This window comes from Petromyzon marinus, unplaced genomic scaffold, assembly GCF_048934315.1.
Source record: "Petromyzon marinus isolate PM22_M1 ecotype Great Lakes invasive population unplaced genomic scaffold, UKy_Petmar_22M1.pri1.0 PM_G_Scaffold_6, whole genome shotgun sequence".
In the NCBI taxonomy this organism is placed as follows: domain Eukaryota; kingdom Metazoa; phylum Chordata; class Hyperoartia; order Petromyzontiformes; family Petromyzontidae; genus Petromyzon; species Petromyzon marinus.
Window position 1 is genome coordinate 6,057,318 of NW_027423013.1, and position 16,425 is coordinate 6,073,742.

The window sequence follows — 16,425 nt, forward strand, 5'->3', positions numbered from 1 at the left end:
GTGTTCGCTGTGTTGTGTTCACTGTGTTGTGTTGGCTGTGTTGTGTTGGCTGTGTTGTGTTCGCTGTGCTGTGTTCGCTGTGTTGTGTTCACTGTGCTGTGTTGGCTGTGTTGTGTTCGCTGTGCTGTGTTCGCTGGGTTGTGTTCACTGTGTTGTGTTGGCTGTGTTGTGTTGGCTGTGTTGTGTTCGCTGTGTTGTGTTGGCTGTGTTCGCTGTGTTCGCTGTGTTTGCTGTGTTGGCTGTGCTGTGTTCGCTGTGTTGTGTTCGCTGTGTTCGCTGTGTTGGCTGTGTTGGCTGTGCTGTGTTGGCTGTGTTGTGTTGTGTTGGCTGTGTTGTGTTCGCCGTGCTGTGTTGGCTGTGCTGTGTTGGCTGTGCTGTGTTCGCTGTGTTGTGTTCGCTGTGTTGTGTTCGCTGTGTTGTTTTGGCTGTGTTGTGTTCACTGTGTTCGCTGTGTTGTGTTCACTGTGTTGTGTTGGCTGTGTTGTGTTCGCTGTGCTGTGTTCGCTGTGTTGTGTTCACTGTGTTGTGTTCGCTGTGCTGTGTTCGCTGTGTTGTGTTCACTGTGTTGTGTTGGCTGTGTTGTGTTGGCTGTGTTGTGTTCGCTGTGCTGTGTTCGCTGTGTTGTGTTCACTGTGCTGTGTTGGCTGTGTTGTGTTCGCTGTGCTGTGTTCGCTGGGTTGTGTTCACTGTGTTGTGTTGGCTGTGTTGTGTTGGCTGTGTTATGTTCGCCGTGCTGTGTTGGCTGTGCTGTGTTGGCTGTGCTGTGTTCGCTGTGTTGTGTTTGCTGTGTTGTGTTCGCTGTGTTGTTTTGGCTGTGTTGTGTTCACTGTGTTCGCTGTGTTGTGTTCACTGTGTTGTGTTGGCTGTGTTGTGTTCGCTGTGCTGTGTTCGCTGTGTTGTGTTCACTGTGTTGTGTTCGCTGTGCTGTGTTCGCTGTGTTGTGTTCACTGTGTTGTGTTGGCTGTGTTGTGTTGGCTGTGTTGTGTTCGCTGTGCTGTGTTCGCTGTGTTGTGTTCACTGTGCTGTGTTGGCTGTGTTGTGTTCGCTGTGCTGTGTTCGCTGGGTTGTGTTCACTGTGTTGTGTTGGCTGTGTTGTGTTGGCTGTGTTGTGTTCGCTGTGTTGTGTTGGCTGTGTTCGCTGTGTTGTGCTGTTTTGGCTGTGTTGTGTTCGCTGTATTCGCTGTGCTGTGTTGGCTGTGTTGTGTTCGCTGTGTTGGCTGTGTTGTGCTGTGTTGGCTGTGTTGTGTTCGCTGTGTTTGCTGTGTTGGCTGTGCTGTGTTCGCTGTGTTGTGTTCGCTGTGCTGTGTTCGCTGTGTTCGCTGTGTTGTGTTCGCTGTGTTTGCTGTGTTCGCTGCGCTGTGTTGGCTGTGCTGTGTTGGCTGTGTTGTGTTCACTGTGTTGTGTTAGCTGTGTTGTGTTGGCTGTGTTGTGTTCGCTGTGATGTGTTGGCTGTGTTCGCTGTGTTGTGCTGTTTTGGCTGTGTTGTGTTCGCTGTATTCGCTGTGCTGTGTTGGCTGTGTTGTGTTCACTGTGTTGGCTGTGTTGTGCTGTGTTGGCTGTGTTGTGTTCTCTGTATTCGCTGTGCTGTGTTGGCTGTGTTGTGTTCACTGTGTTGGCTGTGTTGTGCTGTGTTGGCTGTGTTGTGTTCGCTGTGTTCGCTGTGTTTGCTGTGTTGGCTGTGCTGTGTTCGCTGTGTTGTGTTCACTGTGTTCGCTGTGTTGGCTGTGTTGGCTGTGCTGTGTTGGCTGTGTTGTGTTGTGTTGGCTGTGTTGTGTTCGCCGTGCTGTGTTGGCTGTGCTGTGTTGGCTGTGCTGTGTTCGCTGTGTTGTGTTCGCTGTGTTGTGTTCACTGTGTTCGCTGTGTTTGCTGTGTTGGCTGTGTTGTGTTCGCTGTGTTGTGTTCGCCGTGCTGTGTTGGCTGTGCTGTGTTCGCTGTGTTGTGTTCGCTGTGTTGTGTTCACTGTGTTCACTGTGTTGGGTGTGTTCGCTGTGTTGTGTTTGCTGTGTTCGCTGTGCTGTGTTCACTGTGTTGGCTGTGTTGTGTTTGCTGTTTGCCACGAGGGTGACCGCGGTTTGTCAGTGACTCGCAGTCTCTGTTGCGGTCTCTGTGGTGCGGCAGTCGAAGCCCAACGGGGCAGGTCGCGTGCGGCGGGCCGAGGCGTGGGGGTGGCCGCCGCCTCTCCCCGAGTCGTCTTGGCCAGCGTGGAAGAGCAGGCCGACGAATTTACCCCCCCCCCCCCCCCCCCATCGAGAGGGGTCGCTCGCTCTCGCCCTGCGCTTCTCTTTCCGCAGCGCCGAGCACCGGGCCACCGGGGGGGAGGCCCGGCGCCGCCACCCCGGTTGTTCCGCACCCCGGCACCGGAGCTCTTCTCTGCCGTGCAGCGCGGCGAGACGACTCCCAGCCAAGTCTCATCGATATCGTCCTCCTGCAGCACCACTACCACCAGCAGCAGCAGCAGCAGGTCCACTACCACCAGCAGCAGCAGCAGGTCCACCACCAGTAGCAGCAGGTCCACTACCACCACCAGCAGCAGCAGCAGGTCCACCACCACCACCAGCAGCAGCAGGTCCACTACCACCACCAGCAGCAGCAGCAGGTCCACCACCACCACCAGCAGCAGCAGCAGGTCCACTACCACCAACAGCAGCAGCAGCAGGTCCACCACCACCACCAGGTCCACCACCACCAGCAGCAGCAGCAGCAGGTCCACCAGCAGCAGCAGGTCCACCACCACCAGCAGCAGCAGGTCCACCAGCAGCAGCAGGTCCACCACCAGCAGCAGGTCCACCACCAGCAGCAGGTCCACCACCACCAGCAGCAGGTCCACCACCACCAGCAGCCACAGCAGCAGCGGATGCTGCAAACTGGGTCGTCCTGCGTGGTTCTCAAGGGGTCTCAGATTCCAGCTGGGCTCTGCAGGACTCTCACGGGTCCCTCCAGCACCTCCAGCACCTCCACCACCTCCACCGCCGTCTGCTCCACCACCTCCACCGCCGTCTGCTCCAGCACCACCACCACCGTCTGCTCCACCGCCGTCTGCTCCACCACCTCCACCACCGTCTGCTCCACCTCCTCGCGCTCCTCCCGCTGGAGCTCCTCCGCCTCCCAGAGGACAGCGGCTGCTGCCGCGTTAGCTCGGAAGAGCAAAGCGAACGTGCGCGAAAGGTTCCGGGTGAGAAGCCACGATCCCCTTAGGTTGACTCAGACTAAAATAAAACTTGGGGGGGGAGGGGAGGGGGGGTGATATGGCCCAGCGGTGGCACGTTCGAGACTCAGTTCGGATCTCGCAGGCCACCCCAGCGATTACATGAATAGAGTAGCCCATCGTGGTCCATGTGAGTGACGTTTTAAACATTGACACTGCACCTACATCAGTTGGGACCACACGTAGCAGCGACAGTCTCCTCCAGACTGGCCCCCACTTGCAGGCCGGGCGTCACGTGGTGCAGCACGAGGACAGCTGCCACTGGGAGAGCTGGCGGGTGCCCTTTCAAACGTCTGAGGTGTAAAACGTAAAGTCGCTCATCGTCGCGCGAAGAAATGGCCCAAGACGAGGACGCCGCGTAAAACAAATAATTTTTTAACTTAAAACTCGGATCCGTCCGTCCGTCCGTGTGCCCATCCTCCCACGCGTCCGTTTCTCTCCCCGTGCTTTTGAGTGACTTCGCGTTTACATTATGAGACCTCCTTTGCCAGTAACAAGATATAGTAATAGGTTTTACCCTTGTACGCCTTTTGGCGTCATCTGGTCCAACACCAATGGAGACTAGGCTCTAAGAAAAGCCGTCTCGGGTGTGGACCAATCAAATTCAAGGACAGTGCATATTATTATCAGAGTTGTCTCTTTTGTTTACATTTTGACTGCTTGTGTTGTGGTTATTGCAAACATGATGCCTTGAATAAATGTGTCAGTTTTTGTGCCAGTTAAAAGGGTAAAACCTATTACTATGACTTCGCGTTATCGTGGCCTGCCGTGCGGTTGTTGGAACGCGGCACGGGGTGACGCGAGACGGTTGAAGTCTGGTCGAACCGAGTCCTCGCCCACGGGTGGCGGAACAAGTTAAATTCACGGGAACAAAAATCCCGTGCTGGTGGCGAGAGAAGAGCGATAGGGAGGGCGACTGACCGCCAGCGAGCGACGGGAAGCGAATCGGCGATTCACCGGATCGTCAATCGCCTTCGACGCCGCTCGGCCCTCGAGCGCCGCCGCTCAAGGGCCAAGCGGCGTCCATCCCCGGCACTGACGGCGTGTCCGCGCACGTCCGTCCGTCTGCGTGTCCGTGCCCTCAGGTGCGAAACCTGAACCGCGCGTTCCTGCTCCTGCGTCGCCTGCTGCCGCCGGACCGCCTCCGGCCGTCGCGGGCGGCGACGCTGCGCGCGACGGTTCGCTACATCGGCCTGCTGCAGGCCGTGCTGGTGGAGACCGCCGCGGCACGCGGCTCCTCCCCGCGTGGCGCGTGACAGCGCGGGGAGGGAGGGGGGAGCGGCGGTCAACCCACCTCGGAATGCAGCAGTATGTGTGCTTGGTGAAGGGTGTCCCACCGACTCGGCCAGGTGCGTACACGTAGGTGCGCGTGAGCACGATGCCAACCGTGCGCTAGTCGGAGATGGGGGGGCGAGGGGGGGGGAAGGACAAAAACAGTTCTAAGTAATATTATATTCTTAGCTCTTTCAGTAAAGTCACGTTGAAGGGAAACAATAAAATAATAAAATATATATAGCAATAACATATGTATTATTTTATTGTTTCCTTTCAACGTGACTTTACTGAAAGAGCTAAGAATATGAATTACTGCAGTCACGAAAGCTTTAAATCAGTTGTAAGTGAATTAGTTTTCAACGTCAGATGATCATTTCAAAGTGCACAGCTCCCGTGGTGAGCGTTGTGTACACGTCATGATGCCACGTGCACACGGCACGATGCCACGTGTACGCGTCACGATGCCACGTGCACGCGTCACGATGCCACGTGCACGGACCGCCCGCGTACCCGCCGGGTAGGTGGCTACGAGTTTGCCGGAACGCTCGACGACCCTCGCCACTCGTTCCCCGAGCTCCTTAGCCCGTCACCCAGTGGCGTGGGCTCCGTGGCGAGACCTTTGACGTCCGCTCGTGCTGCGGCCGAAACGTCGTGATTTTTTATTGTTTTATTTTATTTTTACCCGCGTGACTTTACCGAATAGAACCAAAGAGCGTGGATCCTCGCAGTCACGAAAGCTTCAAATCTAGAATTGATAGCCTGTACGGGGAGGGTTTTCACCTATCTGTTAGAGCTTTTAACAGACAACGGGACAAGAATCACCTGATGAAGGCCGCTTGTGTTGTGGCCGAAACGTCGTGATTTTTTATTGTTTTTTTACCCACGTGACTTTACCGAATAGAACCAAAGAGCGTGGATCCTCGCGTTCACGAAAGCTTCCAATCTAGAATTTTTTTGCTCGTCTGCTTCGGCACCGTCGCCGCGGTACGTCGGGACTTGCGAGCGCGCCACGCCGCCCCACGGTTTGTTATTTAGGGTCGCGTTCCTTAATATTTGTTGTTTGAGTGAGCCTCGAGATTTATTGTTTTCCCCCAATCGTTGACGCGGTTTCAACAACATTCTCAAATTTGCGCGGCGTTCTGGTTTTGTGTGCGTGGGCGCGTCGAAGGATTATCGACTTATTTCCACGTGAGCTAAAGTTTCTACAGCCGCGTGATTTGCAACGTTCCGCGCGTACGAGCTTGTCGCCCCGGTCGCACGTTTGCTGCCGCGCGATTCGTCCGAAACGCTAAAATAAACAACCGCCGGATGAACCGATAGCGTGTACATCGCGAGCCGCGAGGACCGACGTCGCAGACAGCGGGGTCGAAATACGGCGCGCGGAGGCCGCGGGAGAGTCCGGCTTCGGCTCTGCCGAGTCCGGGAGGTCAAAACCGCCGACCTCTGGGCGGCGATTCGGGCGCGTGACACCGTCCGTTGCAACTGCGTCGGCTTGCCCGGCGTGACGCGTGTGGCGGACCGCGCGCGTGTAACTAACGCGGCGTGTGCGACGCGCGAGCGACGTTGCGAATCGCGCGGGCCAACGCGTGCGAATCGCGCGCAAGTTACGCGCCGACGTAACGACGCCTCGGGTGACGGCTCAAGCAAAGCGTTGCTCGTGGGGCGTTGGAAACCAGACGCCGGATAGTTGGACGGAGATCGCGAATGCAAGGCATCCGGGCCACCCCGCGCTAAACGTTGTACGCATTGAACACGAAGCGCGCAATCCCGCCAGGCACTCCGTGCCGCTACAACCACCGCAATATTGTTCTTGGTTCTTGCGGTAAAGTCACCGCCACGTAGAAGGGAAACAATAAAATAATAAAAATATAAAACAATAAAATTCTCACGACGTTTCGACTGCGACACAAGAAGCAATCATCATCAGGTGTGAAAACCACAGCAAGAACAATTTGAAAAAAGTGGCGTTTTTTTTACTACTACACCTGATGATGATTGCTTGTGTTGCATTCAAAACGTCGTGAGAATTTTATTGTTTTATATTTTTATTATTTTATTGTTTCCCTTCTACGTGTTGGTGACTTTACCGAAAAGAACCAAGAATATGAATCCCCGCAATCGCGAAAGCTTTACATCAAAATTCACCACAATCTTGTAAAGCAAATACAACACATATTGTGGATTCAACATGGTGGGGGGCGGAGGGGGTATGTTAGACCCCCTAATGTAATGTCGTAGTGGGGGGGGGGTACGTTGAGACCCCCTAATGTAATATTGTAGTGGAGGGGGTACGTTAGACCCCCTAATGTAATATGTCGTAGTGGAGGGGGTACGTTAGACCCCCTAATGTAATGTTGTAGTGGAGGGGGTACGTTAAACCCCCTAATGTAATGTCGTAGTGGAGGGGGTATGTTAGACCCCCTAATGTAATATGTTGTAGTGGGGGGGGTACGTTAGACCCCCTAATGTAATATGTCGTAGTGGAGGGGGTACGTTAGACCCCCTAATGTAATGTCGTAGTGGAGGGGGTACGTTAAACCCCATAATGTAATGTCGTAGTGGAGGGGGTACGTTAGACCCCCTAATGTAATGTTGTAGTGGAGGGGGTACGTTAGACCCCCTAATGTAATATGTCATAGTGGGGGGGAGGGGTACGTTAGACCCCCTAATGTAATATGTTGTAGTGGAGGGGGGTACGTTAGACCCCCTAATGTAATGTCGTAGTGGAGGGGGTACGTTAGACCCCCTAATGTAATATGTCGTAGTGGGGGGGGTACGTTAGACCCCCTAATGTAATGTCATCGTAGTGGAGGGGTGGCGATGCTGATGCCATCCTGGAAGGCGTCAGGAGCTTGCTACTGTGGAGTGAGTGTCACGAGTTGAACGCCCCCTGGCGCATTCCCAAGTCGCGGGACGCGGCACCACCACCACCACCGCCACCACCACATCATCTCGCACTCTCATCCCTCTCCGCACTTCCTCCTCTCTCACGACCACCCACCCGCCTCCCTCCGTCTCACTCACACTCCCCTCTCTCTCACTCACTCTTCCTCACTCGCTCACTCATCCACCAACATCCAACATCGGGGCCGGATTCGGGCGTGGGGGGGGGGCTTTAGGGGCTGCAGCCCAGGGGCCTCGTCCAGCTGAAGCGCCTCCAGAGACGAAGTGAAAAGTGATTTCAGTTGCGCATGCTGAATTTTATTCGTCGTTAGCCTAGTAACAAAAAATACTTTTTATTTTTCTTTAACTTTGTTTTCCTTATTCTTAGCTCTTTTGGTAAAGTCACGTTGAAGGGAAACAATAAAATAATAAAATATATATAAAGTCACGTTGAAGGGAAACAATAAAATAATAAAAATATATATAAAACAATAAAAAAAAATTGTTTCCCTTCAACGTGACTTTACCGAAAGAGCTAAGAATATGAATTACTGCAGTCACGAAAGCTTTAAATCAAAATTTGTTTTCCTTTTGAACATTTTTTACCGGGGTGCCTCACGGTACCTGTAGCCCAGGGGGCTTACACAATCTTAACCCGGCTCTGTCTCCAGTGGACTCCTATTAGTATTTGCCCTAACACGCTGTTAAGGCTGGGGGGCGCTACTGGGGGGTGTGGGTTGTTCTTGTAAGTGCACGGGAAGGGTGCGGGGTGCGGGGTGCTCGCGTAGCCTTAGGAATGCGGAATTCGGTCGTGCGGGTCAAGAGGTCACGTGCGGGGGAATCACGTGGTGAGGCGCGGCCACGTGTCTACCCCAACTGGCGATCTTCCCATCAGCATCGGGGCCCCTGAATTGTCGCGGTGAACTTTCGGGGGCCCACCACAACTCTACGCACACTGCCTCCTCTCTCTCTCTCGCTCTGGTAGAGTTGGCTTCAGGACGACCATAACGCCTCTCAGAACAATATAATATTACCGTGGAGGCGTCCTGTTGAGTTTGGCCAGGGCGGCACGGCGATAAGGGGGCGATAACCGATGAACGCAGACGAGGCGGTAAGATCACAGCTCACGGGCAGAAAAAGCTCGGTGGCTTTTTTGCCACCGCAGCCACGATTGAAGGGAGGTATTCAGCCGGAAAACGACAGATCGTAGCTGACGACGTATTTGCGGATTTCGGATCCGCTCCAAATTGGCGAGGAATTTTGAACGCGCGTCCATTTCGTGCAACTTTTATTCATAGGTTTCAACAGTCGACACGTAACCATCCGTGACAATTACAAAAACACATTAAACATTCCAAAAAAAGTCGTGCGCGTGCACACGTCATGTGACGTGTGTGCACACGTCATGTGACGCGCACGCACACGTCATGTGATGCGTGTGCACACGTCATGTGATGCACGTCACACGTCATGTGACGCGTGTGCACACGCAACTATAAAAATACTATGCTGTCAACAAACATGTGGAGGGACTGCGTTAACCAGTCCCCCAGTACTTAGAGGTACATTACGCTCCGCTCCAGAAATGCCTCTCTATAAATCTCACCAACGAAATATTTTTTTGTTATTTTTGTTCGCATCAACACTCTTCTGGGATCTTTGACGAGCCATATCCTCGTGTATCCTCATTGTTCTTGTATAAAGATCTCATTGGATTGATTGTAAGGATATTTGGTGCAATAAACATAGCGGTGGAATAATACAAAAAGAAGGATTTACCCTTTCTGGCAATAAGGCGGCAGGTGTTAAGATGTTCAAACACCAAATGGACCCCTGTTACAAGGCATCCAGTCTGCATTAACCACACATACTTGCGGTAAACCGTTCAAACAAATATACTTCGGTAATGTATGCATTGCCCTTTAAACTGATTGGCCTACACAACAACATGTACTCTTACGATGGGTGTATCTCACACTCACTAGGTGCAGTGCCTTCTGCTGATAATTCCTAACTCCAAGCCAGCACGCATTCTAGGGAAACATTGAGAGCCCTGCTTGTAGGAGAGTTTGTGAATACTGCTGAAATATATTTCCATTCTCTCTTCACGTGAAACACATGCTTGTACTGTGTAGGAACCTCCTGGTTATTACACCAGCAGCCCACAGGGGATTATTGTTGTGTCCGTCCGTCGTGCATCCAAAAATGGGAGGGGAGGGGCTGGGTGGGGAGGGAGGGGCTGGGTGGGGAGGGGAGGGGAGGGTGGGGAGGGGAGGGTAGGGAGGAGCTGGGTGGGGATGGTGGGGAGCGGCTGGGTGTGGAGGGAGGGGCTGGGTGGGGGGTGGGAGAGGTGGGGCTGTGTGGGGAGGGGCTGGTCACCCCGTGGTGCCCTTATAAAACTCAACATTTCACCTACTCACGCCGGCTTGTGCCCGCCCTCACAGTCGGACCTATTTGTGGAATACACCACGTGGTGCCGCCGTTGACCCTGGCCATTGACCGAGCAACCCAACGTTCCTACCAGCTCCCTCCCTCCGCAGGAATGTGTTTATCGATGAACCGTCTTCAAATTGGGGATTTTTGTAACATTTTAGCTGTAACGGTGGTCGCTCTTCGTAACTACGCCGTACTCTTCTGCACCTCATAGCACGGCAAATTGTCTGACATGTTCAGCGATTAAAGGTTTCAGTCGTGAGGAAGCGTTTGTTAATAATGTGGGCTTATTAAAGTTAGTCACTGTTATGTTGTCCCCAAAGCAGTTTGTGGCATGCGACAACCTTAATGTGCGTCCTCTGTTACAAGCTACGTCTCAATTTACGGAATGTAATTTAATTAATCATACCTCATCATCACCACTCATCGTGTAATTATTTAACCCTCTACAATCGATTTAATTAATGCGATGAGTGTTCTATATTGGATAATTTAGAGGACTTCAATCGACGGGCTTGAAAGACTCCGGCTACAGCTTATATAAAACTGTCATCTCTTTCCCAAAAATGTTTCTGCAGTTTGCCCAACGGCCCACAGAAGCATGTCACGCAGAACTACCACCAGGAGCCACGGCTTCCCTACGCGCATGGCGATCAAACCAACATTTTAAATTCTGAAACCCAGAATTATTCGACAAATCAACTTTAAGATTTTGATTTAAAGCTTTCGTGACTACAGTAATTCATATTCTAAGCTCTTTCGGTAAAGTCACGTTGAAGGGAAACAATAAAATAATAAAATATATTTTTATTCCGAAATATTTATTTTATTATTTTATTGTTTCCCTTCAACGTGACTTTACCGAAAGAGCTAAGAATACAACTTTAAGATGGCAATTTTTGCGCAGTCAACTCGCCGAACTTAAGAACCCAATATAATCACGGCTGGGCAGCTGAAACATCGATTTAAATGGTTGCTATATCAATGTTTCTGAGCCCTCACACTCGGTTTGTGACTACAACAACACGACCATTTAAAAGGCCCTTCCCCCGCCCCCCCACCCCCGTCTTGTTCGACCACGTCTTTCTCCGCAACGGTGAACCGTGCATCCTCACCGACCCTCCTCCCGGCGGGGCGGTCTCCTCGCGCAAACCCGGAGCAGCAGCTTCAAGTGCTTCTCCAGCCTCCTTCCCCCCTGCTTCCCGCGCCGCCGCCGCCCTGCGTAGAGAGAGAGAAAGATGAGAAGAGAATAGGCATAAATTTCGATTTAAAGCTTTCGTGACTGCAAGGATTCATCTTCTTTGGTTCTTTCGGTAAAGTCACCACGTAGAATGAGAATAAAATAATAAATTAACACAATAAAATTCTCACGACGTTTCGGCCACAACACAAGTGGCCTTCTTCAGGTGAAAGGAACAGACCTGTCGGGACGACTTGAAGCTCTGTCGTCCCGACAGGTCTGTTCCTTTCACCTGAAGGGCACTTGCGTTGTGGCCGAAACGTCGTGAGAATTTTATTGTGTTATTTTATTATTTTATTCCCATTCTACGGGGTGACTTTACCGAAATAACCAAAGAAGAAGAAGAATAGGCACAAATTGGCGCCGGGAGATAGCTGGGAGATAGGAGAGTGGAGATAAGATTCCCCCCGACTTGACGAGCACTGGCCGGCGGGGCACAGTAAATACGTTTACAAATGAATGATCATCAAAAGAGTGAAAGTAGGAACCAATTGATTTCTGAGTGGGGTAGAAATCTCGCGCTGCGCGCGAAGGAGCTCTGTCCCGATGGAACGTGAACGATTTAACCTCTAGCCAATGAATGAAGAATGCATGAACGGGGAGTTTGGGCGTTCGTGCGTTTTTCGCCGCAGGGATCTGTTGACGGGGGAGGCCACGCGGAACGAACCCTTATCGATTCAACTAATTAAATCGGACGCAACGATTGAGCGGCGTCTTTGGTCACGGGCGAATCGATCGCCGGACGAATGGCAACGACACACGTAGTGTAGCCCAGCCCCTCCCCGCCCACCCCGCCCAGCCCCCCACCCCGCGCGTGCCTTTGGTGACGACGCCGTGCCCGGCGGCACAGCCGCTGTGCCGCTCGCAGAACTCCTGCGGCAGCGTCAGGAAGGTGCCCGGCTCGCACTCGCACACGCGGTCGTGCGTGGGGCTGCACTCCTTCGCGAGCCGCTGGCCCTCCTTGCACGGCGAGCCGCAGTAGAGACACCGGTCCAGGGAGTTCCAGAACTGCGTGTAGTGGCGCGGCGGGCACGGCGTGCAACGCGCCTCCACGTCGGACGTGTCCTCCAGGAGGAGCTGTTGCTGCTGCTGCTCGCTGGCCTTGGTGGAACACGGCAGCGAGACGTGGTGGCCCGGGGGACACAGCCCGCACGGCGGCTGGGACGGTGAAGGCATCGGCGAGACGTCTGCCGACGCCGCCGCCGCCGCCCCCGTCATCACCACCAGCAGCAGCAGCAACATCGTCGTCGTCATCGTCGTCATCATTGTCATCGCTAGCGTAGCCCCGATGCGATCTGCGAGGGGGGGGGGTGCGGGAGGAGCGCGCACGTTTTGTGTTTAAGCACAGGCGGGCGGGAGATGCCGTGCATTGCGTTACATCGCTGGTGCGTCGTCACCAGCGACCGCTGAGAGACGGCCGTGGGTTGGCGGGAGCGTCTTCATCTCCGCCAAGGATCGAGCGTGGCTGACGAAAACGATGACCGCGTGGCTGACGACAACGATGACCGCCGCGTCGAGATCAGCAAGGCGGGGGGGGCGGTATCATCGCCGACCATTCGATGGGCACCGATGCGATCACCACAAGTGTTGTTCGGCAAAGAGACGGACCGCGCGGGGGCGCAACGAGACGAAGGCAAAACCGCAGAGTTCAAACGCGAGTTCACAGACAACGGGGATAAAACAATGAGACAAATTATACATTACTCATTGTGTTTTTTCGGTAAAGTCACGTGTGTAGGAATACCATAACATTATATTAAAAAAAAATCAATCACGATGTTTCGACCGCAACACAAGCGATCCTCATCAGGCGTAAGAAACGAATCACGGAGGCAAATACAACAAGGAGAGACGAGAATTCAACAAACCTAAGGAAAATTACGTGATACACAACCAGTCAGGTCAACAACACAGACACTTACCTGGCGGACCACGAATTTCAGAAGAGTGTTAAATTTCGTGTTCAACCTCTGGATTGAACATACCAGCATAGACAGAGTGAACAAATACGAGGTACAAGTCAGAAATACAGAGACACCAAGAGGCAAGGACGGACAGAGAAGTGAGGTCGGATGAAACGGAAGCCTTAAATAAGAAGTGAAGGTGGGGGGAGGGGCCAGAGAGAAAGGACGGGGCAGGAGGAAACGTCGTGATTTATTTGTTTTAATATAACGTTATGGTATTCCTACATACGTGACTTTACCGAAAAAACCAATGAGTAATTTATGCAGTCACAGAAGCTTTAATTCTTTATTAACACACTTCTACGGGGAAGTTACCTTTACATCGTGATTGATTTATTTTAATATAACGTTATGGTATTCCTACATACGTGACTTTACCGAAAAAACCAGTAACTAATTTATGCAGTCACGAAAGCTTTAATTCTTTATTAAATAATCCATTCTTCTGGAATCTTCTCGACACAATCGGATCGTGGTGGTGGGGGGGGATGAGAGGACGGGGATCTTGGGACATCGAGGTGGGGGGAGGGATACGGGGAATGTTTGGTGGGGAGTGCGAGGTTGTATGCCGAGTGGATCGCCACATCCTGCCGCACAGAGACATCAGCAGGGGACTCAAGCCCCAAGCCTGGGGCAGTGTCGCGAGCGACTTCGGCATTTCGCCTTGGTCAAACGCTACAATCACGTATTCCAATCACGGCTCCAACTCTTTATCAATCGCACGATTTGTAATAATAATAGGGTTTTTCCCCTTTTTTTCTGGCAACAAAACTGAAACCTTTTAACAAGGAATCATGTCTACTGCATTAACCACAATACCTGCAGTCAAAATGCAAACAAAAAACATACTATGATAATATATGTGGCATTGTCCCTTAGAAAGAAAGCCGTCCCTTGGTGTGGACCAATCAGTTTCAAGGTCAATGCATTATATATTATCATAGTATGTTTTTTGTTTACATTTTGACTGGAGGTATTGTGTAAAGTCACCACGTAGAATGAGAATAAAATAATAAATTGATAAAATAACACAATAAAATTCTCACGACGTTTTGGCCACAACACAAGTGGCCTTCATCAGGTGAAGGGACAAGACTGTCTGGAGGACAGCGCTGGAGCGAACAAAGCCAAGCTCAGACCTTTAAGCTGTGTGAGAAGAAACAGAGCGCCTTGACAAAGGAATTAGCATAGCATTTAGCATTGAAACGGCTTGTGTTGTGGCCGAAACGTCGTGAGAATTTTATTATTTTATTTAATCAATTTATTATTTTTATTCTTATTCTACGTGTTGGTGACTTTACCGAAAGAACCAAAGATGATTAATCCTTGCAGTCACGAAAGCTTTAAATCGAAATTCCGACTGGTGCTTTTTAATCGATTTGTGTACACGCCACGAGGCTCTCTCCGCTCGTCGCGTTCACCGCGGCAGGGAGTCAAACTTCGGCCCCCACTGTCTCAGGTCACGCTCGATGTACCCAAAGACAAAGATCCCCCGGGTAGCCTCCGGCAAGACCGCCGGGGGCAAAGCGCTGCCGGCGAGCAGGGCCGCGAAGGCCGGGGAAAGGTTGCACGAGGCGGGAGGGTGGACCAAGCGCCAGGGCCGCACCCGACGAGGAGCTCACTCGAGGCCGAGTCGACCACCGGGGGGCACGGCCAGGAACGGCGCGGGCGTCCCCACCGCTCCATCCTCGCCGCGTCCCGTCTCTTACCTCGGGGGGCGTGGAGGCGGTGCGGAGCCCCGGGCGACTGTGAGTGGAGTCGCCCTTCGGATGTGCCGCTCGCCACTCGCTCGCTTCTCGTCGACTTGTGGGAAACTCCCCACCCCCACCACCACCCCCACCCCACCCACGTGCTCAGCCACCGAACAGCAGAGCCAAGGGGCGTGGGCGGAAGTGACGGGCGTGGGCAGGAAGTGAGGCGTGGGCAGGAATTGAGGCGTGAGCGGAAGTGAGGCGTGGGCAGGAAGTGAGATGTGGGCAGGAAGTGAGGCGTGGGCGGAAGTGAGGCGTGGGCAGGAAGTGAGGCGTGGGCAGGAAGTGAAAGTGACGGGCGTGGGCGGAAGTGACGTAATTGGGCGGAAGTGAGGCGTGGGCAGAGAGTGACGGGCGTGGGCAGGAAGTGAAACTGAGGGGCGTGGGCGGAAGTGACGTGTATGAGCGGAAGTGTGTGTGGGGTGGGGGGGACAGGGGGGGTGATGCTCATTGCTGTGGCTTGTCACGTGTTCCGTAATGTAAGGACCAAGTCAGTCCTTACGCTTTGGTTCTTTCGGAAAAGCCACGTGACTTTACCGAAAGAACATTTTATTTTATACGTAGGTATAAAATAAAATATATATTTTTATTTTCTACCTACTACGTATGGATTCCTGCAGTCACGAAATCTTTAAATAAAGATTGAAGTCAGTCCTTGATTGACCCACTGCTGGATGATGGTCACGGTCACTTCACCCCTTCCGCACGCCGTTGTTGTCGGTCGTGATGGTGGTGGTGGGGGGGTGATTCACCATATTTGACCACTCTGGCCAGTGGGGGCTGGTGAAGTGTGGGGAGGGAGGGGTGTGTGGGGAGGGAGGGGTGGGTGGGCAGGTCCAGGACCGGTTCGAATATTGCCACTGATGCGCGCCGCCGTGGGCGAGGAATCGAATCCGGGATGTGTGCTAACCACTGCGCCACCGTTCCACTCGGCTCATGCGGCAATAAGCATTTTAAATGTCACACTCGCAACCTGATGACGGTTATAATTACCCACAACAGCAAAACGTTTAACAACACCGTGGCCTTAGAATGTTTAAACGTATATATTCTTCACTCTTTCGGTAAAGTCACGTGAAGGGAAACAAAATAATAAAATATATGAGAATTAAATTGCGTTATTTTATTAATTTATTATTTTATTCTCATTCTACGTGACTTTACCGAAAGAACCAAAGAAGATATATTATATTTTGATTTAAAGCTTTCGTGACTGCAGTAATTCATATTCTTAGTTTTTTCGGTAAAGTCACGTTGAAGAGAAACAACAAAATAACAAAAATATATATAAAACAATAAAAAATTCTCACGACGTTTCGACCATAACTCAAACGGTCATCATCAGGTGTGTCGGTTTGCATAAATTTATTTTGAAAACGGCATATTTATTTATATATATATAAAAATAACGTTTGCGTCACGCGCAGCGATTGGCAGTTTGCCCAGGACTAGTCCATCTATTTTTTGAAAAGAGGAGGGGGGAGACGAAATTTGTTTTTATGTATGCTGTCTGAAAGCCACTGTAAGTGTGAACAATCAATCAAGAACTGCAATTATTTATCAAATCTTTCCAATGATTGCTAAGATAGAATCCATCTTCTCGGTTGAAATTGTCTCTGTGCCTGTATATGTGGATAGCCTCATGAACGAATCTCTCATGGAAGCCAGATGGCT

At 51.9% G+C, this 16,425-nt stretch overlaps 2 protein-coding genes across 2 annotated transcripts in view; one reads left to right on the forward strand and one right to left on the reverse strand.

Moving 5' to 3' along the window:
• The window catches only part of LOC142918276 (uncharacterized), a 69,350-nt gene extending 65,959 nt beyond the window's left edge, over positions 1-3,391 (forward strand). Inside the window, exon 5 of the mRNA XM_076062411.1 lies at positions 3,376-3,391. Coding sequence (XP_075918526.1) covers positions 3,376-3,391 — 16 coding nt within the window. The remainder of the gene's footprint in view (positions 1-3,375) is intronic.
• Positions 3,392-4,143: 752 nt separating this feature from the next.
• LOC142918283 (uncharacterized) lies at positions 4,144-14,836 on the reverse strand. The gene is made up of 4 exons (XM_076062420.1): positions 14,710-14,836; positions 11,855-12,331; positions 10,912-11,014; positions 4,144-4,597 (listed from the first exon to the last, which is right to left on the reverse strand). Exons 2-4 carry the CDS (start codon positions 12,306-12,308, stop codon positions 4,159-4,161), a joined length of 996 nt encoding a protein of 331 aa, XP_075918535.1. The 5' UTR covers positions 12,309-12,331; positions 14,710-14,836; the 3' UTR covers positions 4,144-4,158.
• Between the last annotated feature and the right edge of the window lie 1,589 nt (positions 14,837-16,425).